The sequence below is a fragment of the Ammospiza caudacuta genome, chromosome 13, assembly GCF_027887145.1.
Source record: "Ammospiza caudacuta isolate bAmmCau1 chromosome 13, bAmmCau1.pri, whole genome shotgun sequence".
Lineage (NCBI taxonomy): Eukaryota > Metazoa > Chordata > Aves > Passeriformes > Passerellidae > Ammospiza > Ammospiza caudacuta.
In genome coordinates, this window is record NC_080605.1 from 9,099,016 (window position 1) to 9,116,865 (window position 17,850).

The following is a 17,850-nucleotide window of genomic DNA, read 5'->3' on the forward strand; positions in this document are numbered from 1 at the left end:
CGGCGCCACCTCCTGTCCCCTCCTGCCCTTTCCCTCCTGTGCCTTTTCTCTCCTGTCCCTTCCCTCCTGTCTCTTGCCTCCTGTGCCTTCTCTCCTGTCCCCTCCTGCTCCTTCCCTCCTGTGCCTTCTCTCCTGTCCCCTCCGGTGCCTTCTCTCCTGTCCCCTCCCTCCTGTCCCTTCTCTCCTGTCCCTTCCTGTCCCCGCGGGACGCCCGCACAACCCCCTGCAGTCCAACAGCTGGAGCGCCCGCCTTGGATTCACCTTCTTACTGAGAAGGACGTGCGTTTCTGTATAAAACACATGCAAGCCAGCCTTTTATTTTTGATGAATAGACTCTTAATATTTTGCTCAGTAAAGATTTATCTTAAAATTATCAATACTAAGAATCAATACTTTTAATATCGCATGCTCATTCAGCAACCAGGGAGAAAAATTATACTTGACTTTGGACTTGAATCACAGTGAAAAATGATAATAAAACTCAATTGATATATTTCAGAATTCTGATGTCTTTGGACTGTTGTTTCTGTTTAATTAAAAATATGTAATATTTTATTTCTCTTATGTACACTTAAAATATCATTCCTGAAACAGTTAAAAATACTCAAGTGGAGACTGAAAAGGGGATCCAGTGCATTCAAACCCAGTTTCTTCTTAAAAAAATGCTTCCTTTGAATTAGTCATTTAAAAATTATACAATGCAATCTGACAGAACTTGGTGAGCCACAAGGCAGACAAGAAAAATTTGAGATTGTCATATGCACCTCAGCAGAGTTTGAACAGTGCAATGGAACCACATTCTAAACATAAATGCACACAATACATAGATAAAAAATGTACAAATCTAAAATCCATCTGTTCTTTAAAAGTTATCATCTACATCATCTACTTGAGCACTGCAGTATTTCCACTGTATGCAAAGAATTACATACCAACATATCCAAAACTGGTAGATTTATGTACAAAATCGAGCACAAACAGTAGCAGTCAGGAAGGTAGGAATAGTCTGGACACCATGAGTTACACTGTTGTAAGGCACTTGGGTTTCCATTCTGTGATAAAAAAGAGAAACTGAACACATCAGAGAAACACCTGCTTACATAACCAGACCCCTCCAAATACCAGACAGCAGATTAGGTCTCAGAATCTGCAAAGTCATTATTATTCTAAACTGTATTTGTGAAAATAACAGGTCTTATACATGAATTATAGCAGAGCTACTCCTTTCCAATAAAACAGAGCCATCCAGAACATAATCCAGCCCCAGATCTAAAAATAGAATTTAATGCAGCTACACAGAATTCTAGCAGGAAAGGCATTCATATCAAACGTAGCCGGCAAGCTTGCAAAACAGAAGGAAACACTGCCAGCGTTAGAAAGACACTGTGAGTCACTGTTTGTCATGGAACTTTCACAGGCACTCTCTCTGGTTCAGAAATGCTCTTCCAAAACACAAGCTACCCCAAAAAGGCACTGAGACAGGAAGGAAAACAGCAGCACTAGCACCGACTACTGGGGCTCATCTGAACTTTGCTTGTTGACAACTGCAATGAAATTGTTTACATTACATGCTCTTAAGACATAAGAGAAAACACTCCTTTTGGCAGTAAACTCTTGTGTTTGTCACAGAAATCCTGCACTTGGCCCCACACCAGGAATCAGTCTCGGGACTTTACCCCTTTAAAGGGAGGGAGGGGAAATGCCAGGTCACTCACACGTAAGGGAAAGTCCCTGGTATTTTCCACTCCAAACACTGCTTCTCGCTGAGTTTTTGCAGCAACCAAGGTTGAATAGCACGAGGCATGCTTCAGAAACAGACTTTGGAGAACGAAACAGAGAAAGGAGAAAGAGAACCAATCTCTTTGCTCTCGTGACAGGACTTGAGGCTTGAAGCTGAGTGGGGGGATTTAGGTTAGATCAGGAAAAAGCTCCTCACCAAGAGGGTGGCTGGGCACTGAACAGCCTCCCCAGGGAAGTGGCCACAGCCCCAAGCCTGACAGAACTCGAGAAGTATTTGGACAATGCTCTCAGGCATGGGGTGGGAATGTTGAAGTGTGGGGGGCTAGGAGTTGAGATGGATGATCCTTGTGGGTCTCTTCCAACTCCATGAAGCAATTCTCTATGAAATAAAGATTACAATATATTTATATCCCCACACTAGCACCTATAAAGTGGAAACAACATATGCAACCAAGGATATATCTAATGAAAAGAAGGCAAGTTCTTCAAGGAACATGTTCACACATGTACACAGGCCCCCCAGGCAGTTTGAGGGAGCTGGTGATTATTCTCTTACTATTTATTAAAAGTATACCAACTATATTCAGTGAAACAGGCTTTAAGAACCTGCCTAAGTTTTTATGGGGTTAGAACTCAGAGATTACATAACACTTCACAGGTGAGAACTAGTTCTTGGCAAAAATGTGCTGGTCAGGACTCTCCCACCTGAATAGCAAATCTCCCACTCACTTATACAGAAAAAAGAATAATTTAGATTTGTCTATTAGGATGCAGAAACATTAAGGGCCTCTCTTTATCACCACCTGTATTTTTGAGAAGCTGTAACTACTGCTCATAAAACTTTTTTGTTCTTGCTGCAATTCTCATCCAGGTTGCTTGTGCTCAGGGAAGAGCAAGACTGCCTTCTGTTTCTGACTTCACAAAATGTGAAAGGGCCATGCAAAAAAGTCTTTCAAACAGTCTTTCAAAACGCCCAATTCCTGAAGTATATTTCAGTTCTTTTGCATATAAACAAAGGCTGACTTCAGACCCCATGGAACTGGAGAGAAAGCCACTAATGCTTTAGGGTAAGGCTCAGTACATCAGAAGTTGAATGTAGGCTCTGGAGCCCAAGTTGTCTTTCCAGGCTAATTTGATTTTACTCACTTGAACACTTGGCACCAGAGACTGGTTAAAAGGAAGGAGTAACAGACTTAAGTGTGTACAGAGATACAGACAATCTTAACTTTGCTCTGCTCTAGAAAGTGGTCCTATTGGTCAGCTTTTATAAATTATCTTTCTTTTTGCCCCTTACTTTTTGGGATAAATCCCAGAACAGATCTAAAGAGGTGACTACAGCTGTAGGTCTGCACAAAAAAGCCATTTCTATACATACAGTGTCTCATTCTTTAACATCACACCATTCACACTTAGAACAGACAAGGAATCAGTGCAATTGTTAGATATTAAAAATACCCTGAAAGATAGTCAAGATAATTTCCAATTTAAAAACAAGTGTAGATTTCAGATCTTTTAAAGAATTCAAAACACCTTCTCCCGATGAGAGCTGTGAACTCACAATTTCTCTTTTAACTGCCCCACACAGCGCTCCCAGCCTGAAGGAGCAAATGCATTTCCTTGGATTGTCACGCCCTTCGCGGGGCTCCTCACGGACCCACAGCCGCCACCTGCTGGCAGCTGCTCCCACGCACGGGTCTCCAAACGACGGGAATTCTGCCTTCAGGAAAAGGGTTCTGCAAAAAGTACTAACACTGCTCAAAAGGGAGTACTGCAACTGCTTTAACAAGCAGCTCCAGTGAAGCAGAAGACTTTTTTTTCCATAGAAAATATTACTAAAAATCTGTAGTAGCAGCAGTTTTTAATTTACCAAAACCTGGCATCTATTAGCAACAGAACATACACAAAAATATCTTTGTTTATACAAATAAAATTAGGTTTTTAATATTCACAAAGTAACATAAAAGAGCAACATTTTTCTTCACATTGATAATCGTTAGTCAGAGCAGTTGTGATATAAAGCTGTGGAAGCATTCAGTCAAGCACCATGGCAGACAGTGCATTAAGATCTCTCATGAATGGATGATTAGATAGTATTTGATCAATCTTCTGCCTTTGATCATAGTCAGGAAAAATTTTGATCAGGGCTTCTCTTAGCTGGGCTGTTTCTGAGGGAGATCTCTGTGGTGGAATTGCTGGACAAGGCCCTGTGTTTTCTTCCCATGGAAGCAATGGGGATGAACGATCATCATACACTCTGCCTCCAGGCTGTTGACTGCTACTGCTCACTCTGGGGAGGAAAGAGGGTGTCTCAGAATAATATTGTCCACTGTTCTGTAAAGCCTTGTGGGTTGACCAGGAATCTCTGTGGAACAAAATAAAAATTTTAATTAAGCTAAAGGACATTCTAGCTGCAATTCTCTCTGTACATGAGAGAGAAGAGACAAATGTGTATAATTTAAATATCCCTGCTGCTCAGCCAGTTACTGACTGGAATCAAATGACAAGCATTCTTTCAAAGTGAAACAAAACAGGGTATAACAGTTCTCAATATGAATCCAGCACAATTAACATTAATATCACCCAGGAATAGCATCAGTATGCTGTGAGTCCTTTACTTGTCACATTATAGCAAATTTTATGAAGGTATAGATAAAAAGATAAATTGAATACATGTACACTGACATGGAGCATGTGAAAATGCTGACAGACCAGTTCCAAGAGTGCTTCACAAGACAATTCCTCATGTACTTTTGCTCTGGACTGAGCTGTGCTCATATTTAGATCAAGGCCTTGTTTCCCTTGTATGGTATCCTTAACACGGCAATGAAGTTGTTTTAGCAGTCTCAGGACTTGAATACTCTTAATTATTGCAATTTCATTTCAAAATTTAAAAAGTTATGCTAATCTATGCACTGCTAGCACTACAAAATATAAAGGTCAGTCTACTTCAGACGCCAGCAGATATCAGAGAAATGTGAAGTGGAACTCATGTTACAGTCTAGTTTCCTACCACCAAGGGAAACAGTACCTAAATTACAGAGCTCTATTTTAAAAGCATTTGGGTTATGACACCTCTAGTTACTCAGTGTGGAAAGATTTTCTAATTGCTGAAGATTCTGCCAGTTTCTGATGTTGCTCCTGGTGCCATTTATGCTTTCTGCATCATTTAAATCGTGTAGAAAAGTCACAAGGAAGGAATAAAATTAACTCTTTTTTACTGGCAGCTTTTCTCTGCTCTTTCTGGTCCCCCCCCCCCCCCCCAGCCCAACCCCAAAACAAACACTCAAACCCAGTTCCAGTTCCAAATTTACAGATATGAAACCAAGCTTTTCTGTGGTCTTTTCAAAAGACACTCACCATTTCTACAATCATCACATTCACCTACCTCAGAACACTCTGTTTTCATTTTATTTCTCTCAGACACAGGCAGGTAAAACACAGTGTTCTTCTCAAAGGTTTTGTACAAGAGCTTGAACACTCAGCATTTCCTTCTGGAGTCCTAGCACTGCACTTTGTTTTTTAATGTGAATACACTTATTTTCAAATCAGCTTGCAATCTATAGTATAACAATGTTCTACTTTCCTCAAATGATTACAATAGATGAGATTCTTGCTTATTCTTTGTATTAATCCTTAAGAATAGCTTGCCTTTTCTATTGATAATTTTTAAGTTACCTCACTTGTTTTTAAAAGACCTCTCACTACGCCTCAGAATTCTTAGCATTTCTAATTCCCAAACTGGTGAAAGAACAGAATGCTATTTTCTTTTGCTAAAGAGCAAACTAATCCTCAAATCTTGGCAGTTCATGCAAAGCAAATTCATAGTTTGAATACATGCACATTTAAAAAGTACATTAATCTTAAACAATTTATGTTCATTAACATTTATAATTATTACTCAAATACAAAGATTTAATAACAATGCCTCAAAAATTGTTTTGACAACAGCAAGGTACCCTCAGCCTTGAGGTGAAGTGTGTCCCCATGACAGAAAACCTGAGTGTTTGTAGCACCTACTGTCCCACGATGAAGAAGTGACCAACCAAGGTGTCGTAGATAACATCAGGGTAATTAACACCACACACCCACATCTCTGGCACCTCTGGGTGCTGCTAACACACCCGTGCATGAAAGCCACCAGAAACAAATCTCAGAAGAAGCTTTTGTCATACTTATCTCAGTTCTCAGAGAGCTCTCAGAGGCAAATGTCATCAGCAGTTTCTGAATGAACTGAAGTAACAGGAAAAATGTGTTTTTTTTTTTGTTAAACTGCTACATGCTACAGTGTTCCTGCTTAACTTTACTCTGCTCTACAGGTGTGTGAGTGAAGCAGGAGAACAGTTTATTTCAAATGTGAAACAACTGCGTCAAACAAAAGTGAAAACAGTGTTTATACCTAGAACAGCCTTCACTTCGAAGGAAGTCATCTAATCTGGGTCCATTTCTTCCCAAAGGATCATCAGGAACCATAAATATGTCACCAGCAAAAGTGTACTGGAGCAACCTGCAAGAGAGTTCTTTTAAATAACAAGGTATTTCACCCTTGTTGTCCTTCACCTTTGTAGCACAGGATGAATTTCCTTAGAGTAGACACCACATCAGGAGTCCCTAAAGACTAATTAGTAAACCCAGCTAAGACACAACCAGCATTCCCTGTCAAAATAATTCCATGGGAGCTGTGAATTCTCCCTATTACACTGCAGAACACAGCTTTTCCTCCTTTCTTTTTTTACAGCAACTGTTTTATGACTGAAGATTTGCAACAAGACTATGGTGGAATTTTCCAGGTGATCAGAATTTTTTTGGTTGTTTTAACTCCTTTTCCTTGCAAGGATCTTCAGTCATGTAGCTGAAATGCCTGTGTTGGCAGAAAGCCACACAACTAGCAAATACAGCATTAAATGCTTACAGTTAAGACACAAAACCTTTTCTCTGGAGTCACTTTGGGACAGGTAGAAATCTGTATTAAAAAAAAAACCAAATTGAGTTCAAGTGAAATTTGTCTGTAAGGAGATGATTTGGTACAGTGGAATTTCCCCAGAAGTAAAACTAATAGCAGATGTTAACATAAGCTCTTTAAAAACCGTAGACTCAAGATGCCACATCAAGTATTCTTGCTAAAGTTCTGTGGAAGAACAGAACCTGACTTGGGTAGAATTCACTCAAGAAATGATGTAAATGCATACATGATTAGCCAGCATCAACTCCATGGTCTCACAGCCATACTTTGAGAATCCAGGACAAGTTTTTAGTTCCTTATTTCATTAGAGCTATACTGACCCCAGCCACTGTAACATATGTACCTTCAGAAAATGTCAGGGACACTGAGGGATTAGTGGGGAATTTTACTAACAGATCACACCTCAGCAGTAAAATAACCTGATTTAACTGAAACTGGGGAAAAAAAATCCCAAACACCCAAACCCAATAAACAAGAAGAAACAAGCAGAAACAAAGTCCACAAGATGAAGAAGGGATATTTGACAACTAAGTGAACTCATCTAAACTCAAAGAACAACACTTGCAGGGAAATGGCTACATGGATATGCTACAAGTGTTAATTTTGTTTAGCTGTGACAGTCTGTCCCACTTGAGTAAAGAGTGATTGATTCTGAATAATTAAAGTGACACTACATCCTCATCAGCTATCATGGGTCCCTGAAAAAAATGAGCTTTCAGACAAGAGAGGCTGTGGAAGTGGACTGCTCAAACAAGACTCAACACTGACCTTCAGAAGTGACACACATGCTGTTACACCAAGCTACTGCTTATGAGAGCAATTAGCACTCATACATGACAGAATGTATGAATAACAAGGGTATTGGACTACTCAACACATGACTGTAAGGCCATGAATCACCACAGTGAGTCACAGAGTACTTTATTTGGATCTAGCAGAACTGCATGACAGATTAATTACAGATAGCAAAATCCCACATGTAGGTAGAATGCCTACAACTGCAAGGACAGACATCCTTTTAAGACTTGACAAAAATTCAATAATTACCTTTTTTGAATAATTTCTCTCCAGGCAAATGATTCTGTCACAAATTCTCTGAAGTTATCATTAGTCACAATAACACCTCCAGTTTTAGCAGCAAGGTGTAACAAAAATCTGTAAAATTAATTTCAAAGATCACTAAGATAGCTTGCTTTGCTGAAAACAATCCAAAGGCTTAAAAAAACCTAAACATTTCATCATCCCAAAGTAATCTACTTGCATAAAAACAAGCACCTTCATTACCAGGAAATGACTCTGATTTTACCCACCTTAAACTTACAACAATGTTTTGGGTAGCATGCACTTATTTAGTGCAGCAGAGTTTTCATGGGATGTTTTCTTCCCCATCAAAAACCCAAACAAACCATCCCACACAAACAAAAGCCCCCAAACCCCATGATCTAAATATTTACACAAGTAAATGGCATGCTTTATGCAGTACAGTATTTATTACACAATCCAACACAAACTCATTGCCATAAACTTTTTTGCTTAGCATTAATGACTGTGTTCTGCAAGTCAGTGTTCTGCACATTAGTTGTTTGCTCTGTCAACCTCTTAAAAACCCTTCTGTTAAACTATGACAAAACAACTACTGATTTATTAAGGAAAAAATGTTTGCTTTCTTTTATAATGTCTCTGAAAATACATTTTTTGCCATTTGAATCAATTTTAGCCACAAGATAACGGATGGTGTCCTTTTAAAGGAAAGTGCATGCTTTTAACAAAAGTGCAAATATGTTATTATACCATTTATTTCCACAGTAATCTCAACTGCACTGCCAGAGCATTTCTTATGAAAGGCTGGGTATATATAAAACATTAATGAAGTACTAGGAAACTGCCACAGACTGCTAAAGCTTACTGTGTCTTGTTCACTGACAGATGATCCCCACATTTTAAAGTTGATCTTTGGTGGTCAAATTAACTTGGAGGTTCAATGGCTTATGCATTGTTACAAATACACTGCTCCAAACACACAGCAAGGTCTGTGTACCAACGTGGCATCAAGAAGAAAATGGAGCTAAATGCTCTCTGATCAGCAGCTGATTTATGCCCCAAGAATAAAAGGCAGATCAGGGATAGAATGATGACTAGGAAAGCATAAAAACATTACTGGAGGATTAATTTCTTCAGATAGCCTTTTTTTTTTAATTGCCATGAAAATTTGTAGTTCTCCATGACTTTCTGAATACATCATAGTATTTCCTACAACAGTGAAATAATGCAACAGATGTAAAATTCACTCTTAAGTTGGATGCTTAGCTCTGTCTAGAAAGGTTGCAGAACAAGCTAACAGAACTGCTCATGAAATATAGAGCTTTTACAACCATTATTCAGATGTTCAAAAAGACTTTAAAACTACACATATTCTGTACCTGTCATCATGAGCAGCAATTCTTGCTCCTAAAACCATCCTTGCAGGGGTTAAAGACAATATTCCAACATCCTCAAGCTGCGTTAAGAAATTCTGCTCTGTTAAAACATGATTTGACAATTAGTTTGAGATAAAATTACCAGAGAGAAGATGGGCTATTTTTGTACCAATTAAGCTAGAGAAATGTCATTGATAGGTGATGAATTGCTCATATAAAAAAGGAGAAAAGGGAGGTCAAAACTAGAAATTAAAGAGCAAAAAAAACCAACCCAAAAAGGCCTCCACTGATGGCACACCTGCTAGCCTAAAGAGCATTTCAGGATCTCTCACACTGGGTATGCAAACCCAATTATTCACGCTGAGCAGCCAGATTGCTCCTGCTCAACATTTGATGAATCATTTCTTCTCCATTTATTCTTCACAGAAGTCCCAAAGAAAAAGTTACAGCCTGCTTTAATTAAGGAAACATTAGGAAACGTCCCTCACCTGTAATGGAAGGGTCACGTCTTGTTCTCCACTGTGGAACAAACACAGTAATATTTCTGTGGCCACGTTTCCAAAAGTAGTCAACAGCTATTGCAATTCCTCGACAGGAGAAGAATTTCCTCAGACCATGACTGAGAGTGAAACAAAAAGAAGGGAGATTAAATTCACTAGGGTTTTACTACCAGGAAAACAAAGAAAATGGAACAAAACCTTGCAAAGTGAAGCTGAAAGTCTCACACAGAGCCTCAGGAAAAGAAAAGGCAGATGGTGTTAAAGATAAGGAATGTTCTAAATGGAAAGAGCTCTTCAGCAGAAGATAACAAATACATCACTTGGCAACTTCATAGCTCAGTCTCCTTTCAGTTTCCTGGGCACAACAACAATGGAGTAATCAGAAGCGGGTTTAGCTTTAAAAAAAGAGGCCCATAGTGATGGTTTCTGAACTCTATTGAGTATAGATTAAAACGATAATAATCCAATATTGTACTAGTTCCAAATACAGTCCTACTACAAAATAGAACACCTTTGGTTCGACTGATTACCGAGGATTGCATCTGAACAGCTCTCTGAAAACCACTAGGGCCTCCTCTCTCTTCATTTCAACAGTCTGAACAATTGCTCTGAAGCAAAATAATTAAATTTCTTTGGAGAAACATTTTCAAAACATTGTATTTTGGCATTAATCTTTTTCTCAATTAAAAAAGATATTCATTATCTGTTTTTACAACTCCCTTAAGTGACTTTCCAGAAAAACCAGCAACTGCCTAAAATGAGGGGACACAAAGATTTGAATTGATGACCTTGTGAGGCCCTTCCCAACTGGAATTATCCCACTGACCCTATTTGCCTGTTGAACACATGACACAATTAACTGTCTAACCAGGCTCCAGCATTTCCAGAGAGGCTACACTTAGACAAAACAAAGATATGATTCCCTAGAAAAGACACACCGATTGAGCACTGATGGCATGAACAGCCAAAGCATGTCTTGCAAAATAGTGTATAATCTATGTTTTGAATTAGATGCCAAATCACTACAAAGTACTTATAACAATAAGTGAGCAAGTGGTATTCCTTTTTTAAACCAGTCTCCCAAATAATAGGCAAGTGCTTATTATTAACCCTAATAGTAAGCCCTGTCAGTTTTGAACAGAATCCTATCTTTAAACCCTAATTTAACCTACCAAGAAATCTTCCCAACATAATGGTTATTAAAGGATTTCCATGGAAATATTTTACTCAGCCTTCAGTAGCATTCATTTATCCTTTTCCAGTTTTGTCAATTCTGTAAAAAATATGCTTATCAAAATGTAAATCTATTAAGGTTCTCTGAATTTCAAGAGGAATTCTTTATGTAGAAAGGCAGAAAAATGAATTAGCCATATCTGAAATACAAAAGGCAAAAAAATCTGACTTACTAACAGAATTTCCAGAGGAAAAAAAATATTATGCCACAGTTGCCCTTAATAAAATTAAGCATTCTTGGTGTCAAGAACAGTCAAAAACAAAAGGCAATTTTCATAGAAGAGTTACTCTTTGTATACCTTATGGGACATAAGGTATACAAAGAGCTGCCAATTTGTCCTGAATGTTCACAAAATTCTGCTCTGCTACAACTTAAAAGAGTATGCAAATAGAAGCAACTTCATCAAATAACATGTAGAATTAATGTAAGCTATAATATGAAAAAATATGTCACTGTGAAACTACATTAAATTAGAAGTGTTTTAACTGAGTTAGATAAACACCTGAAGGGACAGCAAATCACCACAGCAAGATGATCTTTTCAAGATATCCATCTCAAAGACTGCATCTATTCTCCAAATGCCACTGCAAATACTGCCTTTGCCTGTCTCAGTTCTTTAAAATCCTGTGAAGACCCTACAAAGGTATTTCCTAAATTAAACAAAAGATGATCACAAGCAGCACAAAGCAGCAAAGAGCAGGTTGCCTTCTGGGTCATGTAACACTTTCCCTTTGGTTTGTGACTAAAGTAAATACTGTCACAAATGAGTGGTTTGGCTACTTAAAGAAACACTGTCAAAGGTATCGCCAAAGGCAAGGTTTGATGTGAATTTGTGAAAATATGGCTTCACACAGTTTGGAGGCAACATTCACTCTTGTGAACTTGTGAAGAGTAAGTTCATTATTTACTGCACAGGTTAAGGCATACAAAGATCAAATTAGAATCAGTTTGCACTGATTTACACAGAAGCCAGGAATGCAGAAGGGGGTGAGGGTGCAAAGCAAATGGATGCCAAGATAAGGGTGCAAAAGGGTTTAGCAGCACTTAGTCATGGAGTACTTTGACATTGACAAAGCAATTCCATAGGGCTGGCTCTAGTGGTAACAATGACTTAATGGTAGATTTGAGGCAGTACCATTCATACCATGATCAGTACACACACACAGGTACACAATGTGAACATCTAATTCCCGGTGCCTAAAGGAACTCATCAACAAATTCCACTCAGCGTGAGATGCTCCCAGAAGTCCCTTTGCACTTCCCAACAGACAAGGGTCACACCTCAGGAAATGTGGAGAGGTGTGTGGGAGCTCTGACACCAGGAACAGTCCTCTGAGTATGACAAAGGTGAGGATTTGGCAGCTCTGAGCAGCGTCCCCCACTCCAGGGAGGTGCTGGCACAGCTGCTGAGCCCCAGGAGAGCTCACAGGGCCTCACTCAGGACTGCTGCTACAGGGCCACAGGAGGACCGACTTTGGCCAGCAGGAAGGGTCCCCCTGGCCACAACCCAACCCAGTAACTCCTGGGCTTTCTTTCCCAAAGTGTAGGAGCAATGGTGCCCCTCCACCTGGGCTATGATTCAGGTAAACAGTTTACCAAGGCTTCAAAGGATAATTGTTTACCCTTTGCTTCCCACCTTGTTGGGGTACCTGATGTTTCTGATTGGATGCACCACCACAAGTACATATTATTTACGAACTATTCTAGGAAGATATAATTCCATTCAATTATTCTTTCATTCTGAGTTTCTTCCACATTTTAATAAAATTCAATGATCCAACAACTGGATATTGCAGTCTGCCTTCAAAAGGCCTGTTTTCAGCATACAAAACCAGGCAATTAAAAAAAATTACTTGTTAGTAGCTAGGGTAAACTCTGGACATTCTCTCATCCCACAGGCACCCTGAGACAATGTGATAACAGATCAATGTGCTGCACGTGTCAAACGAAAATATTCTACAGCTTTTGCAGCTTTCTAGACTTATGAGGCAAGCACTGATTCAGGAACCCATACAGCATTAGTCTATGCATGTGGGTAATGCATTGATACCCACAGCCCCATCAAAAAAGGGGGCCAAAAGAACCCTGAACCAGCACAGGCATGGAAGCAGTTCTCAAGGTATTGAGCAGTAAAACTGAGAACAATTCAAAGCAATTTTGCAAACAACTCTTCACTTTATGAAATGCAAGAAACAAATGAGGCATTATTTAGCCAGAGGGAAGCTGCAGAATTACCTCCAGGATCAAACTAACAGCCCCCCAAGCACTGGTTATTTAGTAGGACATTTGAATATCTCAATGGTTCTGCTGTTTTGAGGCAGCTCTGTCCTTTATGTGTCATAACCAGTTTTCATTTGGTTGGGTAGGAGACACCAGATGTTATATAGCCTTTTTGGGGACTCTATGTCAGTAGCACCCAGCTACTATGCCCAACTGCAATGTGGGGTGTGTGCAGCCAATCAACCTGCGTGCATGAAGGAAATATTGGAACCTCAGGAATGCACATTCAGAGTTGGTAAATATAAATATACACATTTGCAAAGCATAACAGGATCCAAGCAATGCTGTTGGATGAGAAATATGTCACTATTAGATACGAACCTCCACTTTAAGACTACAAGATGTTAAGAGCACAAAAAATTCCCCCAAACCACTTAAGTTGACAATAATTTAGCCTCGTTGTTAGGCACTGGCAAAGCAAATTAAACTTCATGATAACACTGATTGCAACAGAGCAAAGCTTGCCCTGAGATTACTTCTGACTGAAGTGTTACATTGAGCTGAACACTGGTGATTCAAATCAGGTTACACTGAAATGGCACAACTGTGTACATGCACACAAAAACCTAGCTAGCAAAACCTTAACACATGCCACTGCAACCTCTTAGCCCCCATTTCATCTGAAAGTTCAGTGAACTGTTAATAAAAAGATAGCTGAAAAGAAAAATACTTACGAAATTGCAACATTGCTTCCATCAATAATTATATGTTTTAGATATGGTTTTCCAGGCTCATTTATCAACTCCAGTTTGTATGGCTTCTTCAGAGAGTCCAAAAATCTTTGAACTCCAGTAACTGAATGATCTGGATGCGGTCCCATTGTGTGTCTGTCTGGATTTGAAGGGTGTTTTTGTGAAGACAGTAACCGGTCTGGGACAGGATTGTCACAATGCGAGGTTTGGGAAAGGCGCTGGTGGAGAGGCCTGGCTTGGGAAGAGCTGCAGTGTCCCAGCTGCTCCTCAGAACCAGGCTGGCTGTTCTGTACAGTTGAGGGCCCTGAAGTTTTTTGCTGAAATGCAGTTTTACTCTTACTTGAGATATGCTGCACATCTGAGCTCCCCCTGGCTACAAAGCCAACATCTTTTAGAGCTCCGGCGTGCACAGTGCTGGAAGTCACCCCACTGTCAGTTTCTACACTGCTTAACCTTGGGTTGTGATTCTTACCAGGGCCATAAACATCTCTCTGTTTATAGCACAGAACTGAATTTTTGCTGGGAGGAGAAGATTTGCATACCAATCTATGCATTTTATCTTCTGCACCAACTTGTGTGTCTGAAGCACCTCTCACTTGGTGATATTCATTTTTTGTCTCCTTTGAAGTATGGCTGGATTTAAGTGGACTTTTATTCCCAGAAATGCCTTTGTCTTCTAGCTTTTGTGAATTATTTACATTATTTCCTAAAGGAACACTGACAGTTCTAGGCTTTTGAGACAACTGTTCATGTTCTTTTTTAAACTTCAAATTTTCCTTTTCAATTTCTTCTAGCAATAGTAACGGTTCCGCAGATTGTCCTAGGATACCGATAACCTTTTCTACAATATTTTGGGAATATCCCATTGTTCTGAAAAAGTTCACAAGAATCTTATATTCCATTTCCTCAGTAAGAGCATCACCTTCTTTAAGGCAGTAAGTAGGACCATCTGATTCAATGCAGCTATCCAAAACCAGATCAATAACTGCATCAGGGTCCGAAGGATTCTTGTGTAAAGCAGATTTCACTTGTGGATCCTTTTCCAAAGAGAAATGCTTTTTAGGGAGCCTTTCCTCCTCATCAGAGGACCTTCTTTTACATGACTGCCTCTCTTTAAAGGCCACTGCCTCTAACAGAGGGTCCTTTATGGGAACAAATCTTGTTTCAGAAGCATCAGAAAGCACAGTGTCCATTTGTTTTGTCAGCTCAGTTACAGGTGTGCCAGCATTGCTTCTTGCTTCCTCCCCACCTGCCCTTCCGTCTCTGTTTGCAGCAATGACTCTGGAGGTGCTGTTCTGTCCAAGTTGCTGTGGGCTGTCAGAGCCTGTGAGGTCTATTATATCAGTCTTCCCTTCAGAAACAGCAATTTGGGTGAGAGCTAGGAGCTCTCTTTTTAGTGCACTAGGCAAAATCAGTAAATCCATTGTATACTTATCTGCATGTGCTTCCACAAATTGTCTGAACTGCTTTTTAACCTCTGATTCACTGTCATTTAATAAACTTTCATTATTCTCAAAAAGCTTCACAAACTGCTGCACATGACTTTGTGCCATAACAACAGCTTCTGCACCCCCCTTAATACTGAGCAATCCCATTTCCAGCACTGTTACATCAGCACAGGTATCCTGAATAAGGCTGTTGAGAAACAGGCTCTGTGCACCAACGAAGATGCAGTGCATGTCCTTTGGGTAGTACTCCTTTTCTTCTAGCTCAGGTTCACACACTCCCTTGATGTACTCCTAAGGGGAGAAAGAGAGCAGAGTGAATAGTTGTGAAATCCCAACATATCCCATTGGTTTTTACTAGGTCAGTAATGGACAGAAACATTAGAAAACAAAGCAAACTTAGCATAAGTCATGTGAGAAAGTAAACACTACCAGTAAACAGGACAATAGAAATAAAACACCAATATCTAAAATAATTTTTAAATAGTTCTCACAGAAGGCTCTTTTATATTTTCTTGTTTATACCTGATAGTAACAGGTAACAAAATTTGTAGATCAAACAGTTTAAGAGACTGTCAGAAGAGATTTATTTTCCTATCCCTATTCTTTGGTCAAAGAGAACTCTTTGTGAATAAATGCCTTTCACTAGGGTTCTACCTAGTCCATAAACCTGAACTTCTAAAAAGTTTCAAAGTACATTTCCTAAGGCTTACAATGCTAGCATCCATCCTATATTTTTGTTACTGACTGAGAAAACTCCAGGCTCCAGATACTTCTGTGTTTGTGAAGTTCAAGATTTTCAAACACAAAAGAAAAAAAAAAACAAAACAAACAAACAAAAAATCATCCCAATGCTATTTCTGCCATCTGTAAACTACTACAGGTAAAGGTAAATTCACTATACTACCTTATAGTAGTTTTAAACGTGTCAAGAGTTCAAAACTCGGTCAATACAGTATACTATTTATTCTTTCAGATAGTATTATTTTTCCCAAACTGCCTCCTTCTGTTGAAGGAACACGTTGAGGAACACGTGTATGACACAGGTAAGGAATCAAGTTTTTGTCTGAAATCAGTCACAAAACACACGCTCCGGATGGATCCGCCCAACGCCCATACATCGAGATTTTGGGTTGGAAAGGCACCCTCAGCCTAGCTACTGCTCACATCAAACTTCTCATCACAACAGCTGTACTTGCCAGGCTCATTATGAGTAATATCAATTTCAGCATCACTGCTGAGAAACTCCCCCCAAAGTTTAGTTGTGCAAGACATTTAACACGCGAGAAGATACTCCACAGCAACTGCTGCCCCCTCTGAGACACAACCCGCACAGACAGTTCTCTTAACTCATCACAGCTGGGCTGAAAAGAGAACTATCTGCTCCAGCCTGGTGAAACTGTTCAGATCTGACAACTTTTACACGAAGGAAATAATAAATGCGTTAAGCTTTAGCGAGAGCTTTGCCAACGAGCCGCTAAATGCCACAGAATAAGCGAAGTCCGTAAGGCAAAACATGGCAACGCCCAAACAACTCCGAGGAATTTCTTGTCTCCGGGAGGAAGAAGGAAAGCGAAACATTTTAATCTCGCTTTAAAACAAACCTCGGCCCATCCCCAGCGCTGCTCCCCCTCAGCTGCGGGCCGGGCTATTTCATAACGCGCTGCCCGTGAACTTCGCTCTTCCCAGCTGAGTTGTTTCGCTTTATTCCCTGCGCTTATGTCAACACGGCGGGAGACTCCCTGGCACCGGGCACACACCCACCTGCCAAGGCAGCGCCGTTTCTGTTTCCTCCTGGGGCACTCGGCTTTTCCCCACCCCTTCTTCCTCCAAGCCGCGGTCCCGGCAGTGCCGGTCCGGCGGGCCCCTCCGCACGCCAGCCCCGCTGCCCCCGGCCCCAGCGCCCCGCCGGGCCCCGTACCTTGGCGCTGCTCACGGCCTTCGTGCAGCCCGCCAGCTGCACCCAGATCCTGGCGCTGGCGTTGGGCGGCTGCAGCGCGGGCCGCCAGTCCCCCTGCGCCCCCAGCACGGCCAGCCGCACCTCGAACAAGCCCTCGATGCGGTCCCGGCTGCGCTCCAGGAGGCGGCTCTTCTCGGCGGGGACGGTGAACTCATCCACCCTGGGCTCCGGCGCGGAGCCGTGCGGTGTCCGGCGGGCCGCCATCAGCGCGGGGCGCGCAATCCCATCGCACCGGGAACAGCGACACCGGGAAACGCCGCACCGACCGCCCGCGTCATCGGCCCGCGACGGCGCCGGGCAGCGCCCGCCCGCAGCCGCGCCGCCATGGTTAGCACCGGCGGCCTGGCCCCGCCCCGCCGCCGTGTGGGCGGGGCCGAACCGCCCCCTGAGGGCCGCGGGGCGGGGCCACGGCGGGACCGGATGGCCGCTCGGGCCGTCCCGGGGCACGCGGCACAGCACCGCGCCCAGGCCGGGCTGTCCCGGGACATGCAGCACAGCACCGCGCCCAGGCCGTGCTGGGGCAGCTCCACACTGCACAGCCTGTCTGGGCAACTGTTCCAGTGCGCAGCCACTGCACAGGACAGAAATTCTTGCTCATATTCAGGCGGAACTTCCTGTGCAT

At 41.4% G+C, this 17,850-nt stretch overlaps 1 protein-coding gene across 1 annotated transcript; it reads right to left on the reverse strand.

Moving 5' to 3' along the window:
- Positions 1-467: 467 nt before the first annotated feature.
- N4BP1 (NEDD4 binding protein 1) lies at positions 468-17,432 on the reverse strand. The gene is made up of 7 exons (XM_058813364.1): positions 17,190-17,432; positions 13,806-15,562; positions 9,606-9,736; positions 9,121-9,217; positions 7,748-7,855; positions 6,137-6,244; positions 468-4,102 (listed from the first exon to the last, which is right to left on the reverse strand). Exons 1-7 carry the CDS (start codon positions 17,430-17,432, stop codon positions 3,772-3,774), a joined length of 2,775 nt encoding a protein of 924 aa, XP_058669347.1. The 3' UTR covers positions 468-3,771.
- Positions 17,433-17,850: the final 418 nt, after the last annotated feature.

What these genes read in the sequence shown, in the direction of transcription:
- N4BP1 (XM_058813364.1), bottom strand. Translation starts at nt 17,432, where the DNA reads ATGGCGGCCCGCCGGACACCGCACGGCTCCGCGCCGGAGCCCAGGGTG. An exon ending in GGAAGCAATGTTGCAATTTC is followed by an intron (nt 9,737 to 13,805) that starts GTAAGTATTTTT and finishes TTTCACTCTCAG; the next exon opens with TCATGGTCTGAGGAAATTCT. An exon ending in ATTGCTGCTCATGATGACAG is followed by an intron (nt 7,856 to 9,120) that starts GTACAGAATATG and finishes TTAATTTTACAG; the next exon opens with ATTTTTGTTACACCTTGCTG.